Below are 20,117 nucleotides of genomic sequence, written 5' to 3'. Positions count from 1 at the left end.
GAGGTCCCTGTGCTAGTCTAGCGATATTTTATATGCTAGGTCTTTTTTCTATTAATACTCATGAAGAGCACCGTATACTCCCATCGAAGCAAATGGGCCGAGAATAAGACACTATGGCTGTTCGTAGCAGCTGGCTCGTGTATACGTGAGGAGCCCGCGGTCTACTTTATCCAGAAGTGGATCGGGGAACAACTGCTGATCAGTCTTCTAGCCTATGCATACGGCTCCTCGGTGTCTAGGATGTACTTCTCACGATATCCACGGAAGAGTTTACGAAGTATGGCAAATTGTATAAACGAGTCTAACTCAATACGTACTGCTACATTGCTGGCATTGAATCTTTCCAATCAACTCAGCCTTAAATACTCATCAATTTTTCGTAATTCGGGTGCTGCTGAACAAGGGAAACTGCTCTCCATCGTGGATCGCTATTCCTATTGTAAACCCCGGGGCTTTATATAGTCGATAGAACTGCGGTACACCGAACTACCCTTGGCCTATGCAGCTTACAACGGGACATACAAGTTGGAAACATCGGCAGAAGCCGCTTCCGCAGATGAAAAAGTCCACTTCGCTCTACCGAAACAAGCTTACACCAGAAACAACCTTCCATAGTTCCCTCGCTGGGTACTTGAGATTGAGTGGGTATAGAGGAGCCCGAATATGCGCGTATGCACAGACCAGTTTCTCCTCCGGTACAGGTTCCGAACGAAGGTAGAAGATGTGCACTGATATTTTCTGTTTCCCCTTGCATCCTCGAAATACGGGCACGAGAGACTGGAAAGTCGGAATTTTGCGCACACATGGTGAGATTATCCCACGCTATCGATGGCTTCCTCAAGGAACGCTATGCCGCGTAGGGCTCACACGAAGTCACGGAATGGCTGCATGCAATGCAAAGGGCGACATATCAAGGTATGTTCGCCACTGTATTATTCAGCCTATGGTCATATATTACACCTTTCAATGTTCATTACATTCAATCAGGAGATCTCAATGAGGAGTAATTTCCAAAGCAGCTGACTTAAAGTGTGACGAGAAGAGGCCAAGATGCACCAACTGTACATTCTCCCATCGGCAATGCATTTTCAATGCAACAGTCTACTTTAGCCATCACCGAAGCCCTTCAACTACACCACCGACCCCTTCGAGCACCTCTTCACAGGTGTCAGAATCTCCAAATGTTGAGCCCCAGGAGCCACAGGGTGAACCATCACCGCCTGTGAATATGCTCCACGTTGAGCTTTTCCACGTCCTGCTCACAGAAACGTTGGCTTCATTGAAAGCCTATAATGAAGATACTGATCTCCTAATAAATATGATCACGGAGCACGGTCTCACAACACCATATCTGGTTAACCAGCTATTGGCACTAGCGGCGTTACATCTAAGCCTTGTACGGCCAGCGCAATGAGAATACTACCGCTTCCATGCAATCCAACTGCAGACACACGCAATATCCTTATTCAATTCAGCGTCTGGAAGCTTGGACGTAGAAAACCGCATTTCAACTTTCCTCTTCTCATCAGTACTGGGAACACATATGCTGTGCGAAACTCTCCGGTTCCGCGAGAACGATGAAGCCGCATTCCTGGATAGATTCATCCAATACGCCCAGTTACATCGAGGCGTACGCGGCATTGCTGGGCAGACCTGGGGCTCGCTCAAGGAGTCACCTCTAGGAGGGCTATCACACGCTCATACTCAAGCGTCTAGTTCGAAAACGAAAGTCCAGCTGACCTCTGTGTACGCAGGACCTCTTGAATCTATAAAAGCAGCGAAGCTTGGAGCTCCACTTACCGTTGTCTATCAACAGACTATCACATTTCTGCAAATAACTACGCACAGTGAGTTTGACACTACGTCGACCGGAGGCTCTTGTTATTCTCGCTCATTATGCTGCAGATCTGCATTATTATCGTGATTTGTGGATTTTTGGGGATGCAGGGAAGTTCTTGGTAGAGAGTATTACGAAGCACTTGGGACCGGACTGGGAAAGCTGGTTGGGTTTGCCCAGGGAGGTTGTTAATAATCAAGAGCATCTTGCAATTCAGTATGAACGCTATGGTGAATCGTGATCTAGTTGTAAATATATCGTGCCAAGAATGTATAGGTTATGGGCTGAGTATACATTGGAATCCCCAGATTCCCTTCTTGGCCCGTTATACATGACTCCATATTACCTCACCCATTCCTAGTAGAAACTTGATACTTTATTCAAGGTTCAGGTGTCCTTTTCATTCTTGATTTATTAATGGCCATGCAGGATTGATCAATAGGAGAGATTTCCGACAAAATGCCTTAGCGTCAGAGCCAAGTCTTGCCCCCGAGACGAGGCGACATTAGTAGCTCGCCTGAACTAAGCCTGCAAATTACCCCTAGTAAAATTCAACTTACATGGTCAATTTGATCATTAAGGTATGTAATATATCAAATCCCCAATAATGCACCCTTCACATCCCCTCCCAGCTGGGCCCTCCACAACCGATGCTCATTCAATGCGAATATTTCACCACCCTTTCCGAAGCAGAAATTCGCGACTCCCCCGTCGATCAGAATACGTCCGAGCAGAACACCACCAGGAGACCAGATATTGATTCCGTCGCCGCAGCCACTGTACACATTCCCGTTTAGATCACATTTAATCCCGTCCGGAATACCTGTATCGGCCATTGCGAACAGTCTCCGGTTAGTAAGAAAGGGTTCGCCGTGGTAGGTCGATACGTCGAATGCGTAACTACCCAACTTCTGTTAGTATATCATCCCAAAAACAAAGACACACGATTTGAGTAGAACGGCCATACATGGAAGAAACCCTCTGGTCATCTGTACTCCCATCACCCTGCAACCAGTGCGTATCAGTCACATAAACGGTCTTTTCATCCGGCGAGAAACAAATCCCATTCGGTTTTCCGAACCCATCTGCCATCGCCCGAATATTCCCATTCCCTGGATTCCATCTGTACACCTGGCTGGGTAATGAAGGCGTCGGCCGATATCCCTGTTCAAAGCCGTAAATCGGGTCCGTAAACCAGATCGCCCCATCCGAGTGGACCACGACATCGTTGACGGAGCTAAATGGACGGCCGTAGAAGTCCTCCTTCAAGAGCTTGGTGGTGTAGGGTGGTTCCGTGGACATGAGATATAGTCCACTGGGCTGGATCATGGACCCCTGGCCGCAGATGAGGACTCCGTCGTCGCCGTAGTTCACGCCGCCGTTTGCGAGCGGGATACTGGTCGGGATCTCTTCGCATTTCACGGGGCTTTCATTGAGATGCACGCGCGTGATCCGTACGGATTGCTCGCCCTGGGCGTCTGTGATGCGGCTGCTGGTTATGAATAGGTGGTTGGTGGAGGCAATGAAAACGCCGGCTTCGTGGGCAAACGGGTATGATTCGTTTTCTGCTAGTAGTTCTAGCGATGGGGATTGACCGAGGATAGAGTGAAAGCGCTCATCGTGGACTTGAAATGCGTTGGAGAGTTTGGCCATGGTGTGCTGTGTCGTTGCTGGCGCTGTGATACCGGTGGTCGCCTTTTATTACGTTCAAATGAGAATCGATTAAGTGTGAGATCTTAATTAATGTGTTTATGGGTAGTTGAGGTATGCTCGGTTATTCCAAATATAACCACTGTATATGCTTAGACTTTCTGAGCGAAGGCCAAGTAAGTTAAATTGTGTATAGGGGACACACTTTGTCAAAAGATGGCCAAAGACTTAGAATAAAAAGAACCTGGGTGGATAAGAGGTAGAAAATAAATTTAGCCTACAGCACAAGGTCAAGTATGGTTCATAAGTAAGCCTGCGTAGGCCTGAAGATGCTTGCTGGATGATTCTATTCCCGAGTCCTGATAAAGTATTCGGAGCCACTAATTCCCCTTCAAGGAAAGTCCTGTATAAGCCCCGCCATTAGTGGGTCAACCCATCCCCGCATCGGAGATGCAGCGAAGCAGTTGAAAGGCCGGGATACTCAGCGTAGTCCTGTTTATTCTTAAGGTCTACTCGATCTAGACCGGCTCTATCTTTGCTTTTCGTCAAAGGAATCGACTGCTGTGAGAGATCAGGTGTTTCCCCGAGAAGGTAGACGTAGACTGCATCGTACAGAGGACTACCTCTTTCATAGGTTGATGCTCGTATTATCATCGCCCTACAAGGTAGTCACTTGATATAATCTTAGATATAAAGGTCTCATAGCTTTATCTAAGCGCCCGATGAACAGCTGGACAGCACGGGTGGCGGTCTCTATATGGATTGAGGGAGGGCTGTGAGGCTTGTTCTTTGCAGAACAGGCAACCCTCTTGATATAAGTTTGCGCTCACGATGCAGCGCAGGGAGATCAACGGGCACAAACCGATAAAACCCCACTTCTGTCTGTTACCAATCATATCCAGTTCAGCGTATCGTGACTCGTCCTTGGGTACATCCATCATGAACAGGAAGAAGGGGCGGCTGTTTGACTAAAGGCACTGATTTCAAGGAAACGAGTCACGACGGACAAAAATCTACTAACATATAAGAAAATAAAAATTAAAAAACAAGACCGACGTCTCCACATATAATGATACGATTTTCCTTCCTATTGAATCATTATTCCATCTCATCGTAAGAGAAAGTACCTCGTGTCGGTGCGCGTTCTTGGCAGACCCCCCACAAGTGCCTCGTCTCGGGGACTGGAGAGCCCTAGACGATCATCTTGTTCTGAATGCGGAGAATCAAGGCGGGGGTTCAATCCTTGTGGGGCATTAAATGACATGACTTTTTGTATGTATACTCACATTGCTTCCGGCGAGATGAAGACTAGCTTCTTATAAGTAGCCGGAATAGGACTGCAACCGGGTCAATCGTTCCTGTAATGCTGTATCTCATTGCGATCAAGATCTTACCGTCATGTCCTCTTCAACCACTACAGAAGCTGCCAGTGCCTCTCAGACCTCCACCGTACCCCAGACACAGGTGACCCTGGGATCGAAAGTGATCGCAAGTAAGAACCCCGCGCAGGAAGCTCCGCTTGATCTCTCCCATTGACAGGCTGCTATTTGTTCAGTTACTGGTGCAAACCGGGGTATCGGGCTAGGAATCGCAGAATGTTGTCTGTCCAATGGTGCAGAAAGAGTCTACTCGATAGATATCGGCGAGACGGGTGAAGAGTTTCTCGCACTCTCGCAGCGTTATCCGGGCAGGCTTCACGCATTGAACGCAAACGTGACCGAGGAAGAGACTATCACCGCAGCTGTGGAGAAGATTATTGCAGAAACAGGTGCTATACATGGCATGGTAGTAAACGCGGGACGTACGCACCATAAGGCAGCTCTGGATTTTACGAAGGAGGAAATTGAGAACTTGTTTAATGTTAATCTGTTCGGGGCATTTTACACCGCCCGGGCGGCTGCGCGCGCCTTCATTAAATTGGGGATCAAGGGCTCCATCGTCTTTACAGCTTCGATGGCTTCATACCGCCCCAATAAGGTGAGTAATACCCTGCATGAAGACGATCCGTGTTATGGTACCGATCACTAATGTACAAAATAGAGAGTACCCTCCACCCCGTATGGTGCCTCAAAAGCAGGCATTCGCAATATGACCCATACCCTAGCCATGGAATGGGCCCAATACGGTATTCGCGTGAACAGTGTTTCGCCTGGCCTAGTAAAGACCGCTATGACGTATTGGGTGCCTCAGCAGCCGGACTGGGAGCAGCAGCTGAAGTACTACGGTGGATTCCCCAGACTTGCGGAGGTACAGGAGCTCGGTGGTGCGTATGTCTACCTCTTGAGCGATGCGGCTAGTTATACGACCTCCATCGATATTCCTGTTAATGGTGTTATTGGCAGTGAGTGACCATAGTTCCAATTGCTCTTTCATATAATCCGGTTTACTGACCATAGCAGTTTGTTGATCTGGCCACATATCTGAGTATCCTCGTGGGATAATTTGTGTGTCCATGTATATAGGAGTTTAGTCGGAGAAAATTCACTCTCGGTACAGAGCTATCGGCCACCTTAGTATATCAGCACGTTGTTCAATTTGGAAAATATGCACTGCCTTGTACCTTAGTGCTAATAGCACTAGAAGCCTATTGATCAGGCAGCTAGAACCTGAATATTCCGCTCGTGAAGAATCTGCAACCACCCTTTAGATGGATCGGTATCCATTTCAGACCATATTTCCTGCACAATGCTATATTGTCTTCGAATACTCCCAATCCCGTACTTTTGCACCTCCAACCACCATGTTTCCCAATGCTCTCGATCTAATGCACAGCATGATGCTATAAAGGCCGGCCAACTGATTGGAGCCATCTGGCTGGTGACATGCCTTGATTTTATTTCTTCAACAGCGAGCATGTGAGATGCGACTGTGGCAACCTCATCTACTAAATCTTGAGCTTTGGCGCCTTGGATACAGTTTAGGTAAAATGTTAGGGCGGCACCATGCCATGCGTGGGAATGATGTTTGAAGATATCGAACTCATCCGCACGCTTGTCACTGAAAGAAGGAACCTTGTCAGAGCCCAAGGTCCAGGAGAGCAGCCGATCGCCAAGATCTTCACATGCTTGGAGAAGATCATCTGGAGCGGATTCTTGGGCCTCGCGATAGAATTCTAAGCACTCGTACAGAGTAATAGTTTCCAGGATAGCAGCCGCAATATCAGCCGTGACTCCGTACGTGAACTCATGGCAGAAGGAGCGGCTATTCGTTGCAGTCAGACTATCATGTTCCCTGTGCCGCGAGTCTCTGCTTCCCACCCAAGGTGATGGAATACAAGGAGAGGTAGTGCGTGCAAGAAGATTCAAAAATGCACTTTGAGTATTTAGCTGACGGGTATCTGCGCTTATTAGTTGCCATTTGCGGCGAGGAGCTTGAAAGTTCGATATCCCCTGAAGATGAACACGAAAATCGATGATACTTCCTTCCATTACCTGATCGAATGTCATTAAGGCTTGAGATTCTGTAGACCGATGGGTGGGGAACGTACTCCAATTGTGACCATAGAAAGAAGTGCAACCAAAAGGGTCTTATAGTCAAGCACTGGCACCTCTTTCATCAAGACCATCTGCAGGGACTGCAGTGCAACTTGCCGGTGCATGATACCCAGGCGATGATACTCGGAGTTAAAGCCATGGCACCGATGTAGATGGAAGGCGGATGTGGAAATGAGTGAATGGAATATGCAGAGTCCAATATTCGGTGCTGCATCAAAAAGGCCAGACTCGAAGTACAGAGATCCCTCGAGTGCTGCCGGGGCATACAACGATCGATAGGGATTTCCTGGGTGCGAAACCGGTAGCAATATCTCAGCGACATTTGCAACATAATGGTGAAAGAGTTCGTTGGTCTTCCTGTTGCTCGACAGAAACATTTGCGGTTGCTGTAATAACGGAACTGTGGCGTTTAGTACAATGTCCGTATCCACGTTGTTGACATCCTCTGGCAAAAGCGTCTGCAATGCTTCGTTATCGTGAACAAGGTGCAAGTGGAAGTCTGACTCTCTATACTCATCCACTTCAGTAGGCGCGTTCCTTGAGGGTGGTGATAGAGTATCAACCGGGATAACGCTGGAACCTGAGGGTGACGATGGGATCTTATAGTTCGACCCATCTGGGTTTAATTCATCTTCTGACCCTTCCAGACAGCTCACTAAGGGAGCTGCACCATTCGAATCCCGCGATAGTTCCTGCTCGGATGATGAAGCGGGAGATGCCCCGTGATTGCTACCGTTGCGATCCACAGGGAACACTGAAAACGGGCCATGTGTTGTCGATACCCCTCGATCAGCCTCATTAACTCTAAGGAGGAATTCATCGATTTCGTCTGCGTTGAATTGAAGGATACCAGTCCAGCCTTACATAACATCTAAGCATGTGACGCATATATCAGACGAGGCAAGGGTTCGAGTTGATAACTCACCTGCACCAATTCGCCTCCTGCCTATCCGTGCAGAAAGATCTCTGTGGGGCCGACGACCTGCGTCTGAGGAGATCCACTGCAGCTTAATATCATATCCACCGCAGGTTACGCCGAGTCGTGCACAGCTCGCGCAGCCCAGTGGGTTCTCATCACATTTAACCTTTCGGGCCTTGCAGGTCCAACACCTGGTCACTGTCAGTAGACGCCGTACCACGCACGGTGCACTACTAACCCTGAGAATGTAGTCTGTCTGTGCTTTCCCTTGGCCATGTTACTTCTGGTTTCTGTATGGCTACGACGAGGTGATTCACGTCAAGAGGGCGGTAACCTGGGGAATCCTTCTCCGAGATCAGGTGATGCCCGTCCCCGATCGGGAAATGGCGGGGTTTCTTATCACGACCATATTATAGCCCTAGTGTTCCAGAATAAAAGGTTCTATGTTAGTTCATAGCTCATCATCTCCTTAGGGGCACCCGTGTTCAGCGTTTCTGGTATGATCTATTCACTTGCATGTTTAGGGTTGCTGGCGACAAATATATTTTGCTCCATCTCCGCGTTCATGAATACTACGCTGGTGGAGTCTACGACTCCGGTCACCAGTGGCAGCTCAGAGGGTTTATAAAGTACTGACGAGCATAATGTAAAGATGGCTATAAGGGAAGGATCAACAAGATGTTTCTTATACACGAAAAATAATCTTCAAGACTTGAGAAGGTTTGCGATGAGTCAGAATTATAGATGATGCTTCTTGGCTTTAGGAAGAGAATCTATCTTCGGTGTTACTTTATATGTTTTACGTTGATTTATTTATTCATTTATTTTTCCTTTGTCTTTCCCACGCTTGAGGCAGAAAGAGACTGCTAAATGAAGTCAAATACAAAGCGTAGTATTCTATGATTAACATCCAAACTTAAGATCAGAGAAAGTGGGTCATGGTGGGCCACCCTCAAGCCTACCATCTCAGGCTGTCGGAGAGTCTTGCCATGGTATCAGGAGAAAGTTGGGTAAGCTGGCGTCCATCTGCGCTTAAGGTGATGCGAGACTTCCATAATAACCCTGCTTGACAAAACCACTGACCAGACTCTCGACGCTGCCAAATAGACTTAATGGCTATATTCTGTCTACAGTATTATGGCAAGGTACTGTAATGCTTTCATATCCTCATAAAACCGTGATTAATACAAATTGTACGTCCTTCCCAGGTACTTGCCCCATTTCAAGAAACAATACAAAACAATAACTCGAGATATGGCTATGGCTTACCTATCCTGCCCCGACGGCGCTGACAGCAAATCCGACAAGATAAAATCATCAAACGTAAACGGAAATAAATTTGAATCCGAAAGACTGAACTCCTGACCGAAGGAGTTCGACATGGCCCACATGGCATCCCAGTCGTAGTCATCCAGACCACGTTGGGCGGTGGCGACAGCCGCCGTGTCCGTGCTATCATTGTTGCCGTTATTGCTGTTGCTGTTGCTGAGGAAAAGCTTCTCCAAAAAGATCTCCAGAACTGCGACGCATCGGGTTGCCGAGTCGGCTAAGACCCCGTACGACTTTAGGACCCGGAGTGCCGCATGCCATGTCCGTTCGGCCTTGGATTCAACTCTGTCGGAGGCACTCTCCTTAGCTTCTAGGAAGCGCTCGACGAGAATCATCATCGTAGCGTTGTATACATCTGGTTATCCGCGGGAAGCCCGGGGAGAGGGGGGGCAGTTGGTCAGCTGGAGGAGCTAAGAGAAGAAAGGTCGCGGGCACGTGGAACCTACAGAGGACGGAATACCACCAGTTGGGCAGCGGACCGAGTAAGGTTTGCCGGTCAAGATGGCGGTCAAAGGTTTCGATCAGCTCATGGGCAATGCGGAAGCTGATGCGGGCACATTGCGCCAGCATTACTTCAGACAGACTGAAATCGTCGGAGGAGTCATCTGGCTTGTTTTCTGTGCAACAACCTGCAGTCACAGCCGCAGTAGAACCGCGCATACAGTAAGAGATTACGGTTTGACGGAAGAGGAGAATGCGTGCGTGCAAAAACCTGCTTGAATGTTGAGAACGGAAGTATGGAAAGAGCTTCCAGGAGCGGGAAAAAAAGCCTACCGAACTCTCAAGACTATGGCTTGTCGTTTTAGGATCTCATCGCCTTCGGCAGCATGTCGCGGGTGGAGGTGCTCGGGGAGGGCCTTATTCCAGGCTTGTAATTTGCCGTCGATTTGTAGAATACGTATAAGTTTGCTCTCAATACCTTCATCCTTGGCGTTCTTGAGGTAGAGGTCGACGAGAATCTCGTCAAGAATCTGATATAGCTCCAGGGCCTTCACGAAAAATGCCATCTTGCACGGTCGTCCATCGGGTCGGAAAGGCGAGCCTATCGTTTGGGCATCCAGAAACTCATCGTCGATCATGGATGGTAGTGGGATAGAGTTGAATAGCCACTTGGGGATCATACCCGGACGGCCGAGGGTGGATGAGAGAACACTTAGAGTGGGTGGCTTAGCAGGCGAGCGGAGAAGGGGGACCGCAGTTGGGCAACGACACTCTCTTACCGATCTAGCCAGACACACCCGTGCCAGGTGCGACGTTGATACGCCCTTTGACTTGCTGTTTCTCGGGAATGATCATGGTGGGTCAAATGGATCCCAAGACTTTGCGCCATACGAACCGCCTGGCCTACAGTCATCCAGCATTTAGAGACGGAAGTCGTGCTCTGCAGATATATCCCGAACAGTAACAGACACTGGACTCGCTCGTAGGACAGGGCCTCTCCAGTCTTCTTATATAGCAATTCCGCGCGTGCGAAAAAGTCGTCGCTGGTAGCTTTCCTTTCGCGAGGCGGGAGGAGCTCGCAGTAGTAGCAGCCAATCGCGAAGCAAAGGTTGATAACAGTGACTGGAATCAACGGATAATTGCGCGCAGTGTGAGCCGTCCAGAGCGACTCATACGTTGGCTCAATCTTACCCCGATCGATAACGGGATAGAGGGACCAGTTGTTATCCCAATAGGCTCGCATCAGGCTGTCGGCAAGACCTCGTGGAGGGAGCAAGAGTAAGGCTGACTCTCCATAGCCCGACGAAGAAGGTTGAGAGTCCAGATGACTGTGGGACTGTTGTGATGCAGCTTCATTTTTTGCGGCCAGATTTGCATGCACAACTCCTAATCGAGCATTGATCGCCGACTGGATTTGTCGCATAAAGGAACCTGCGCTACTACTCCCGAAGACTTCCGGAGTGCGCGTTGGGTCTCCCGTTACCCCATTCATCGAATCTGTTCCAGTGGGTTCGGTGAAAGCAGGGCTATCCACCAACCTCGATGAATGCGTCGCTATCGTACCCTTACCGGACGAGCTGCTACCAGGAACAGGGGCCGATGTAGAGGCAGGGAGAATTGCGCCTCCCGAGCCACATGTATGGACAGAGTTCGTCACTTTAGGTGACCAGCGGTGAGTAGAGAATGTCCTGGGATGATAGTTGTTGCGAACGATTCTCGATTGGTTTGAAACTCCGACAACGTCTTCCGGAGGATTGCACAATAACGGCGATAACCGTCTCTCCTCCTCTGCCTCTGCCTCTGCCTCTTCCTCTTCTTCTAGCGCCGTGGCCGGCTCATCCGGTTTCTGACTGTAGACGCATTCCGCCTGCTTTGCGCGCCGTTGACAACTCCAACAAGCTGTGCGGATGATAAGTTACTTTCATAGATCTCTTTCTAAGTCGATTACGTTCTTCGCAAGAATTCACCTGGTCGAGCCCCATCACACTTGACCTTTCGGCGCCGGCATGGACCACACGCGATGGGTATCTTCAGCCGCTTCCTACGAGCGAGGTTAGACAACGTATATCTGCGCTTTTGAGGTCCCCCCTTAGGATCCATTTCCAGTCGCGAACGGGAAATCCAGACGCTCTGTTGCAACCGAAATGAATAACAAAGTGAATTTGTGGCAGTTCATTTCACTTTCTCGGGTGATGGGGGTTGTTGAAAGTGGCCAACTCTGCTTTGTACTTTCCCATGGCCGTCTGGTCACGTGCTTTCCGGCCACCCTCCAACGTGTTGAGCAATCAGTAACGGCGTGATCAGTACTATGGCTCGGACCCTGATACCATGTCGACCGCGTTTGTAGACTTTATAGTCTGACGCCATTCGTCCTGTTCGCAGTAATTTGACACCGTATAGAGGTAAGAGGGTGAATGAATTGCTTGGTGGTGACTGTCTCTATTTCTATACTAGTATAGCATTTCTGTCCAATGGCTATTGATTCCGAGGCTTGGTGGGAACCAGCGGACTATGCTCCGATTGGTCCAATTCATCTCCGTGGCCCCATGTCCCATATTAGTATGTATACGAAATCCTTGAACTACCACTACTATATTAGGTGTACTCGTAGGAAGGAGGAAGGGGTGGAGAAGGGCAAAATTTGACATGTGCTGCAACATGGATAGATACCTTATCTTCTCGCGTGCAAACTAATCTTCGAGCAGCATTGCAGAAGTCAGTGGACCGTTGCTTCGAGAGGTGATCAAATTGACAAGGTATGGTAAAATGTTTACTGGGACTTAATAAGAGAGGAAGGTGAAGAAAGAGAAGTCAAAAATGTAGAGGGTTTTCGCCACGTTCATATTCTTATGTGGCTCTATACACAGTGATAGTCTCAAGTCATGCGGGTCATACACCAATTGACTCCACGACATCATGGAGGTTTAGAATCTGGGAGGTATACACCTGCTACCACCAATAGACGATCAAAGAATAGATGGTGTACATTCGTTGTCTACTGGAAGGGTGGTGACAGAGGATTCCTTGGTATAAGGGACTTAGACTGCTAGCTATGTTTTCAATCGGGGATGGTCTGGGCCACCATTGAGATGAGCGAGGGCAAAGTTCTTGAAAATAACACCCACAACGTCGCCGTGCTCCGAAGATCTCGGACCGAGTGCTGGTTGGCTGTCCCCACTGCCACCCCGAAGGAGTGTCGTGAGTCGTGATACTAGTTCGAGATAAAGATCCTCTAGAACCTTTTGTGTGATGATGATTTACCAACAAAAATTGGTCTAGTTCCGCGACGATGTGTAATATCTTTTCTTCCTTCTCTCCGTGGCTTTCTTTATCGTACTTCCCCAAGCCCGTGGTGTGCAGACTGTGGTTCGTATTCTGTACCTGATATAAATCGCTCAATTCAAGTACAATTCAAAGATTAACTTACTTCCTTTCAATCATCAGATTACCTCCCACACTTACAGTCAAAAGGCATGGAGGCTTATTTCCAGTGGAAGCGAATTGACCGAGAAGTTGCCCGCCAGCTGGCACAAGGTGAAAAACAATGCAGCTGCAATGGTGAACACGGCTCGAGGTAAGCCAAATAAATCGTTCTGATCGTTCAAACACTCAGGGCCAGTCGTTGACATCTTGTGCGCCTATTAAGCTGCCAGGTTGCTCTGCATCCACCCCCTATCGCCAAAGACTCCAGCGACGATTCGATCATCTTGGTGCATTGGACCCCCCTCGATGCCCATTTGAACCCTGCCAACTATAGCACTACCAGGAAAGTGGTTCTGACTGCCTTTGTCTCCTTAATTGGGGTCTGTGTTACCGCAGCGTCCGCCATCGACGCCTGTGGTTTACCTCAATATACAGCCGAGTTCCAGGTGCGGGAAGTGGTGGGATCTCTGACCACAGGTAGGTTGCATAATCTGAAACCTTCTCAACTGGGTCCTAAATTCATGTACCAGGTCTGTTCATGATCGGTCTATCGTTTGGGTCCTTGCTCTCCGGGCCCTTCTCGGAGACCTTCGGACGCAATATTGTCTATATTATGACCATGTTCCTATATCTCCTCTTTATCATGGCAGCTGCACTAGCCCCCAACCCGGCAAGCCACCTTGTATTTCGGTTTCTCGCAGGCGTTTTTGGTTCCACGCCACTGACCTGCTCCGGTGGGACAGTGGCGGACCTCTGGAACCCGGTTGAGAAAGGATACTCTTTCTTCATTTACTCTATTCCCAGTTTTGGTGGACCGGTCATCGGACAGTTGATTGGTAGTTTCATTCCCCCAGCCCTCGGATGGCGATGGTTGGAATGGATCATGCTTATCATGGGAGGGGTGGTACTTGTGGTAGTAATCCTATTCCAGCCCGAGACATACGGAGACCTTCTTCTCTACCGGAAAGCCAAGGCCTTGCGCAAACGAACAGGGGATATGCGGTATCGAGCGCCGATGGAAGTGAACAAGCTGCCGCTCCAGAAACGTTTAATCATTGCTGTCTCACGGCCATTCTTGTGGAGTTACACAGAACCGATCGTGCTTCTCATGGCCCTTTACCTGACCATTGTATACATTATCCTATTCACGTTCCTGGAAGGATACAAGTTCATCTTCGGAGAGACATACGGTCTGTCGCAGGGTCTCACTAGTATCACCTGGGCCGGTATGTTTGTCGGCATGGTTCTGACGTGCCTGATTGTTCCTACTGTCTATACCTGGACCCGCAAGGAATACGAACACACGAACCGGATCCTCCCTGAGACGCGTCTGTGGTATGCGATGCTTGGGGGCGCCCTGGCTGTCCCGGTGGGTCTGTTCTGGATGGGATGGACCAGCTATGTAAGAACTCTCCTCTCCTCCTACTTCTCCCTGGCAGTGAATATTCGCTGATTAACGACTAGTCCTCAATCAGCGTCTGGTCTCCGCTGGTGGCGTCCGCTTTTGTTGGCTTCGGGATGACCACCATCTTCACCAGTGCCTACCTATATGTCATCGACTCCTATGGCGTTTATTCAGCCTCCGCTTTGAGCTTCATGGCATTCATTCGATATCTGGTGTCTGGGGGGGTTATGATTGCTGGCAGTACTATCTATGAGCGATACGGGGTGCATTACACTCTGACCGTCCTCGGCGCCATCAGTGCTGCAATGGCCTCTATTCCATATTTGTTCTATTTTTACGGGGCGCGCATTCGTCGGTTCAGTAAACATGCCGTTATCAAAGAATAAACTTGGGCACACAGGGTGGGGAATATGGGACTTCGACACACGATATATAAAAACGACTAGACAAAGTGACAAAAGGTTGAGTGTCCCTTATGAGAATCTGGGCTTAGATATATTGTTTAATCCTTTTATTATTGATCAGTTTGGAGACGGAACAGAGCGCTGTACGTAATCAGGTTGCATAAATAGAAACATAGAGCTAGATTAAAAGGCATTAATCAAGACCTACCAAGAGAATGCACTTATCATAGGCCCTGACAGGTCTTTGTGAGCCTCTAAGTTCGCTTTTAGGAAGAGAAACATTTCTCATAATACATCTTGTTGTACGAATACATATCATATTTGCGAGAAACTATGGTAGATGGAGACATACGTGAGATCCGTAGCAGCTTGGTCTAAGAACGTCGACTCCAAATAGAAACTCTGTCATGAATTACACCATCCTCATCCTGGCCAACTTTGTGCGTTCGCTCTGGCTGCCAGTACGCCACTCTCTTAAGTCCAGCTTCGCTCGGTTCCTGTAGAGGGTTGAACTGGACACGACCATTGTCATCATACGGGATCTCTTCCCCTGGATGACTAAGGTGCGCCATGTACACCTCCGAAGACAAGGGGTATGGCGGCCCCGGGGCCTGAGGGTCTTTATGAAGAGGAAACTCCAGGCAAATCAATTTTCCTATTGGCGAGGGAGCTAGCAATTGGGTGTGTCGGAGAGCCCACTTGGGGCGAAGTGCCGGCCTTAAAGCGCAGAAGAACGTGTAGTCATAGACAAGGTCGAACCCATTCGCAGACCCCTCAATTTTCTGCAGCCAGGCATCATCGAAGAAATCACCCTGAACAAAGGTGACCTTGCCGCGACCAATTGTCTGGTCTTGCACCGGATACTGAGTATGATGCTCCTCTGCCTCCTTCTTGCAGGCGTCGACAGCAGTGGCGCTATACTCAAGCCCGTAGGCATCGTATCCGAAGCTAGCCAGCAGCAGCACATCGACTCCCCGGCCACAGCCTGGCACCAGGGCCTTCCGTCTGTATAGCCGGCCCTGTGCATCCCAGGCAATGGGCTCGCTGATGATTGCACGTCGCTGGGCCAGGGCATCTTCCAACGCCGGATTTGGAAAGCCTTTGTCCCAGGGCAGGCTGTCACCTTGATCCCATAGTGTAGCCCAGCCTTCGACGTACTTGTCGCCCTTGTAATTGGACAGATGGGCTTGGATGTCCTTCGGATCGATGTTGGTTTGGCCAGTCATTTTCGGCGGTTATCCAGTTGTTGCACAACGGAGAGAGACAACTATCGCACTTGACTTGATGTTTTGAAGGGCCGTGGACAGATATAATACAGGAGGGCTGTCACAACTTTGGAAGGGAGATACTGGGCAGTGCAGTGTCAGAGGTTGGAACCTAGTGACTCATTCGCCACAAATAACTAGTTACTATTGTTATGGACCCTTCCTGTGGGGTGTTTCCCGACATTCCACCCTGACAACTTCGGATTTTTAAATCATTGGTCAGGTTTTTCTTCAGAGAACCTCAGTTTTGTCTTAGGGGGCGGTTAAGCTTGGCAATGAACTCTTTAGTTAGGTGAAAATCTGGAGAGTGAGGAGGCACATTGTTTATGACTACGACAGACTTCGGCTGGCGAAAAACCAAAGAAACTGATCGATGAAGTCTTCTAATAGAAAGAAGCAGTGAAAGAGTGTAGATGTGATACCGAATGACTGTATCATGTGATTAGGGTTTGAGAGAGCATCTCTATATCTCCGACATGGAAGGCGATATCAGGCCACTCGAGTGCTACTGTAAGACTGGCTTTGACCACACAGAACTGGTTCAGGTCACAGAATGATGTACTCAGTAGTAAAAGGTCTCCCTGCATCCACACCCGGCAAGCCGCGGAGAAGGTTAAGCCAAGAAAACAACCGGGCCACCTCCATAGCGGGTCAAGTAAGATTACGCGTACCTCAATAATGGGAGATGAACTCGAAACCCTGCAGCTGCAAGTACGAGTAGATGTAACTTCTTCCCAACCCTCGCGGTGAATAGCCTACCTAGCGGCGGGGGTATATCATATAATCGAATTCTGAACGGCTACGGGAAACACCTATCGCAAGCAGAGCATAGCCTCAACAATGCAAAAAGTCAATTAGCCTATAATTAAAATACATTGACCCTTTACAGCCGCAGCCGTGCAGTATCCATCCTGTATCGACCCACAAGGAGTGCAAGTAGAGTGGCCAGGCCCGAGAGTGCTATTACCAACACAAACACATATTTCAACCCCTCAAGATATGCAGCGCTAATTCCAAGACTTGACTCTGAATCCAGATTCTGACCGGTCAAAAGACCTCCTGCAAGTAACTGGTTCGGCTTGACATCGGCAATGGCTGTCATTTCCAAATTCCGCTTGACCTTGTCGAGAAATACGGTCTGTCCTGTTTGCATGAAGATTGAGGCCCCCAGGCACTTAAAGAACAAGGTCATGGACGTCATGGTTGGCATGTCCGGTGCATCCACGCTGGCCTGGTTCATGATGATCGGTACCTGAAGTGAAGCTCCAATGCCGAGCCCAGCCAAAATCTGGTACGGGATCCAGAGTCTCGGCGGTGACAGGAGATCCAGCGTGTATAGCAAGCCGGCTCCCACACTGATGAGTATCCCACCGGCTAATAGAAACGGTGTAGGGTATCCTGTAATCCCAAGCCCTATCGCTCCAATGACTGCCATAACACCGGCCGACACAATCAGTGGTAGGGTGCGTATCCCCGACTCCTCAGCTGAGTTGCCCTTAACTGCCTGGAAATAGATGGGCATGTAATACAGAAGTGTGAAAAATGCGCCCGCCACAAGGAAAATGAAGGAGAGATTAATTGCCACTTCTCGTTTTAAAAGTAATCGACGGGGAATCATAGCTCGGTCATTCCAGAAGAACTCATTCACGATGAACAGACCCATGAGAAGAGGAAACCCAACCAGACACCCAATAACATCTGCGTCATGCCAGGACTTGCTGATACCCCATTCAAGACCGAGAAGGAAACAGAGTAATGCACCTGTTAGTGTAATGATGCCAAGTGGGTCGAGTTGGAAGATTATCTCTTTCCATGACACTTCCTTGTTCATGGGGAGAGAGGGTGTCCGGAAAAAGAAGAGGATGACGGCAAACGTGGCCCCCCCAATAGGTAGGTTGATCCAAAAGCACCATCTCCAGGATACATTACTAGCAAACTCCCCACCGATAACGGGACCGGCAAAGCTGGCCAGTAAGAATGCCAAACCGGTTATGCCAATCAGCATGGGACGCCTCCTTGGTGGGACGCAAACCCCGATGATAGTATAGATCCCTGACCCAATACCTGATCCTCCTACTCCTGCGATGGCCCTGCCAATGATAAGTGTGGGCGAGTTGTGGGAGAGGGCACATAACAGAGAACCGAGCTCGAATGTGAGAAGGCTGAGGAGGTAGGTCCATTTGATATTGAAAAATCCATATAATTTCCCCCATGGTGCTTGAGTTACGGCACTGCCGAGAAGGAATGCAGCTCCATACCACCCAACATCAGCAGTAGAGCTGAACTCGTCAGTTATCAGAGGAATGGCGGTTGAGATAATAGTCGTGTCTAGGGAAACGAGGAACATGGCCACAGCTAGGCAAAGCACAATCACATGCAGTAGCAGCCCGTCTATGTATTGTTCCACTGGACCAGAAGATGAGTCAGGATTTGGATGGTTGACCTCTTTGCTTTCGTATAGTGGACAGTCGCTTTCACCTCGCGACGTTGCTGTAGTGGGTGGCCTTGACCCCTTCAGATCACTTGGACCTGAAGACATCTCGTGGTCTCGCCCTAAGGTTGCAAGGTTGAACAGTCGTAGCAGAGAAGCGATACGTCCAAGGAACAATAAGGTGTACAGTATGAGATAGGGTGGTCTTTAGCATCACGCAGCGTTGCATTAGAGGATACGTAGCCCTATCAACTCGAATATTGTAGTGTACCACGCTCCACGATATATTTTGTAGAGTTAGGTCTGGGATACCGTTTCTTCGAGCCAGCAATTCCCTTTGGCCCACAAGTTACGCCGAAAATGGACTTTACAAAACAAACAACAGAAATCCAAATACCGAAAACACTGCTAAATGGTATCGACATCTCATGTGGCTAATTAGACCCACTGCATGTACAGGTGAACCTTTCCTATAACTACAACCTCTCCCCTTATTGGGGAATGTTTGTTTCTTTCTTTGTCGGTATGAGAAAAATATCGATGATCACCCTTGGCGCTTCCCTATTGCATATTTCGGTAAGATTAAGGACGACAGGTCCCCTGGTCCCCATCGATGTAAGGAGCTCCATTTAAGGTTTTTGTTCGTGATGTCCACAGGGGCTTGATGTTGTCTTCAGCAGACTCGATTTGCCCAAGCATTCTCGATCCACTTGGCCCTGGAAGTCGGGCTTTCTGGTATGTGAGACAAATGATCGACCATTTCCGAGATGACAAAGGTTTGATCTTCTCAAAGGGTTGAGGTACATGAAACAAAAAGCAACTTCGCCTTAGGCCATTGTACTAACTAGCAACTACCGGTACTGATCTCAATGATTGAGTGCTCGTTTCCAGAAGCGCAGACCTGCATACCGAGAGATTTGCCGCTTTATGGGCCAGAGGAATTCTTCAGCCCAAAGTAGAATTGCATCCAGCGCTATTGGTATGCAGTGTCACAGGACCTTAACCGACTCAAGCGGTGTGATATCACAAAGATAGCTCAGAATCAGTGTCTTTGTAGGGTTGGGCTCTGATGTCGGAAAATGTCTCCTGTGCGGTATGACGAATCACATATCATGACCCACACATGGAGCGTGGACACATTCTAGTCTTATATGAATTTAAGATCGCTGATTACCCATCCCTTAAACAAAGCGTACCTCTCCAGGGTGCTGCTTCATTCTGCACGATAAGTGCTTGCCGGCCTGGGTGTCTGGGGGTATTCCACTTCATAGTGATCTAAAGTCGACCTATATTTAACGTAAATAGCGTCGCCAATCAAAGGCTTACCGGAAGAGTAACAATGGAATGGAATCAGCGCAGGCGGACCGTTTTGATGGGCGGACAATCAACATCTACCGTTTCCTGCAAGGACTTTACTATCTTTAGAATACCATATGTTGATCTGATGAAAACAGCATTCATTCCCTACTTACAGAGTACATGCAAGCTGTCTCTAGTACCGAGTATACAAAAAAAGTAT

The 20,117-nt window shown here is 48.7% G+C and overlaps 7 protein-coding genes across 7 annotated transcripts; 3 read left to right on the top strand and 4 right to left on the bottom strand.

Annotated features, from left to right (window-relative positions):
- Positions 1–1,543: 1,543 nt before the first annotated feature.
- Positions 1,544–2,078, top strand: ABOM_003371 (uncharacterized protein; the record flags this gene model as incomplete). The annotated part of the gene is made up of 2 exons (XM_022530501.1): positions 1,544–1,847; positions 1,906–2,078. The coding sequence occupies 2 exons, from the start codon at positions 1,544–1,546 to the stop codon at positions 2,076–2,078; spliced, it is 477 nt and encodes a 158-aa protein (XP_022392159.1).
- A 352-nt stretch (positions 2,079–2,430) lies between these two features.
- ABOM_003370 (SMP-30/gluconolactonase/LRE family protein) lies at positions 2,431–3,490 on the bottom strand (the record flags this gene model as incomplete). Its single annotated transcript, XM_022530500.1, has 2 exons — positions 2,431–2,737; positions 2,805–3,490. The coding sequence occupies 2 exons, from the start codon at positions 3,488–3,490 to the stop codon at positions 2,431–2,433; spliced, it is 993 nt and encodes a 330-aa protein (XP_022392158.1).
- A 1,395-nt stretch (positions 3,491–4,885) lies between these two features.
- ABOM_003369 (uncharacterized protein) lies at positions 4,886–5,836 on the top strand (the record flags this gene model as incomplete). The annotated part of the gene is made up of 3 exons (XM_022530499.1): positions 4,886–4,979; positions 5,043–5,464; positions 5,528–5,836. The coding sequence occupies 3 exons, from the start codon at positions 4,886–4,888 to the stop codon at positions 5,834–5,836; spliced, it is 825 nt and encodes a 274-aa protein (XP_022392092.1).
- Positions 5,837–6,078: 242 nt separating this feature from the next.
- On the bottom strand, positions 6,079–11,770 carry ABOM_003368 (uncharacterized protein; the record flags this gene model as incomplete). Its single annotated transcript, XM_022530498.1, has 8 exons — positions 6,079–6,918; positions 6,975–7,840; positions 7,907–8,091; positions 9,170–9,584; positions 9,676–9,941; positions 10,004–10,381; positions 10,450–11,569; positions 11,638–11,770. 8 exons carry the CDS (start codon positions 11,768–11,770, stop codon positions 6,079–6,081), a joined length of 4,203 nt encoding a protein of 1,400 aa, XP_022392093.1.
- Positions 11,771–13,143: 1,373 nt separating this feature from the next.
- On the top strand, positions 13,144–14,884 carry ABOM_003367 (MFS transporter; the record flags this gene model as incomplete). The annotated part of the gene is made up of 4 exons (XM_022530497.1): positions 13,144–13,244; positions 13,317–13,570; positions 13,624–14,495; positions 14,558–14,884. 4 exons carry the CDS (start codon positions 13,144–13,146, stop codon positions 14,882–14,884), a joined length of 1,554 nt encoding a protein of 517 aa, XP_022392094.1.
- A 392-nt stretch (positions 14,885–15,276) lies between these two features.
- Positions 15,277–16,128, bottom strand: ABOM_003366 (putative thiol methyltransferase; the record flags this gene model as incomplete). The annotated part of the gene is made up of 1 exon (XM_022530496.1): positions 15,277–16,128. The coding sequence occupies one exon, from the start codon at positions 16,126–16,128 to the stop codon at positions 15,277–15,279; it is 852 nt and encodes a 283-aa protein (XP_022392095.1).
- A 922-nt stretch (positions 16,129–17,050) lies between these two features.
- Positions 17,051–18,706, bottom strand: ABOM_003365 (MDR family MFS transporter; the record flags this gene model as incomplete). The annotated part of the gene is made up of 1 exon (XM_022530495.1): positions 17,051–18,706. The coding sequence occupies one exon, from the start codon at positions 18,704–18,706 to the stop codon at positions 17,051–17,053; it is 1,656 nt and encodes a 551-aa protein (XP_022392096.1).
- Positions 18,707–20,117: the final 1,411 nt, after the last annotated feature.

The sequence above is a fragment of the Aspergillus bombycis genome (assembly GCF_001792695.1).
Source record: "Aspergillus bombycis strain NRRL26010 chromosome Unknown contig00016, whole genome shotgun sequence".
NCBI lineage: Eukaryota > Fungi > Ascomycota > Eurotiomycetes > Eurotiales > Aspergillaceae > Aspergillus > Aspergillus bombycis.
Note: the sequence above shows the minus strand (reverse complement) of the source record. Positions and strands in the feature narration are given on the sequence as shown.